At 55.2% G+C, this 502-nt stretch overlaps 1 protein-coding gene across 1 annotated transcript in view; it reads right to left on the reverse strand.

The window, feature by feature from the left end:
* LOC102830900 (chromosome unknown open reading frame, human C1orf174) overlaps nt 1–43 on the reverse strand; it is an 8,388-nt gene extending 8,345 nt beyond the window's left edge. Inside the window, exon 1 of the mRNA XM_006871787.1 lies at nt 29–43. Within this exon, the coding sequence (XP_006871849.1) occupies nt 29–43 (15 nt within the window). The remainder of the gene's footprint in view (nt 1–28) is intronic.
* Between the last annotated feature and the right edge of the window lie 459 nt (nt 44–502).

Genomic DNA, 502 nt, shown 5'->3' on the forward strand with positions numbered 1-502 from the left:
CGCAAGCCCGCCTGTCCAGCCCCCTCACCTTCCGGCTCCTCATGAGTATGAGCGGCGCGCCCCCGAACCGCCGCCGCCCCAAGCCCTAACGCTTTCAGGGGAGCAGCAACAGGAGGATCTCCGTCCGCGTCGCGGAGATTGACGTCACCAGAGAGTTGGCCAATCACCGCCCGATTCTCAAGCATGTGACCCAACAAAGTTGGCTTTTTCCGTGAGCGGGCTGGGCGCGGCACTGTGCGCGTGCGTCTGAGGGCAGAAAGTTGAAGCCGAGGGTACCTAGTCGGCCATGTTTGTGAGGGGCACTTCCCCTAACACGTTTTCAGTTGCTATGTTTAAGAAGGGCAAATGGATATGATTGTGACGGTTTTCTCTCTTTAGATCGGATCTCCTTTCAACTGGTTTTTTGATTTCTCTTCTTGGTACCTGTGTGGCCGCCATGTTTAAAAGGGGCCAAGGGTCTTGTTTGTATCAATTCTAGAAGCCTGTCGTTGAGTGTCTAGAG

This window comes from Chrysochloris asiatica, unplaced genomic scaffold (assembly GCF_000296735.1).
Source record: "Chrysochloris asiatica unplaced genomic scaffold, ChrAsi1.0 scaffold00173, whole genome shotgun sequence".
Taxonomy (NCBI): domain Eukaryota; kingdom Metazoa; phylum Chordata; class Mammalia; order Afrosoricida; family Chrysochloridae; genus Chrysochloris; species Chrysochloris asiatica.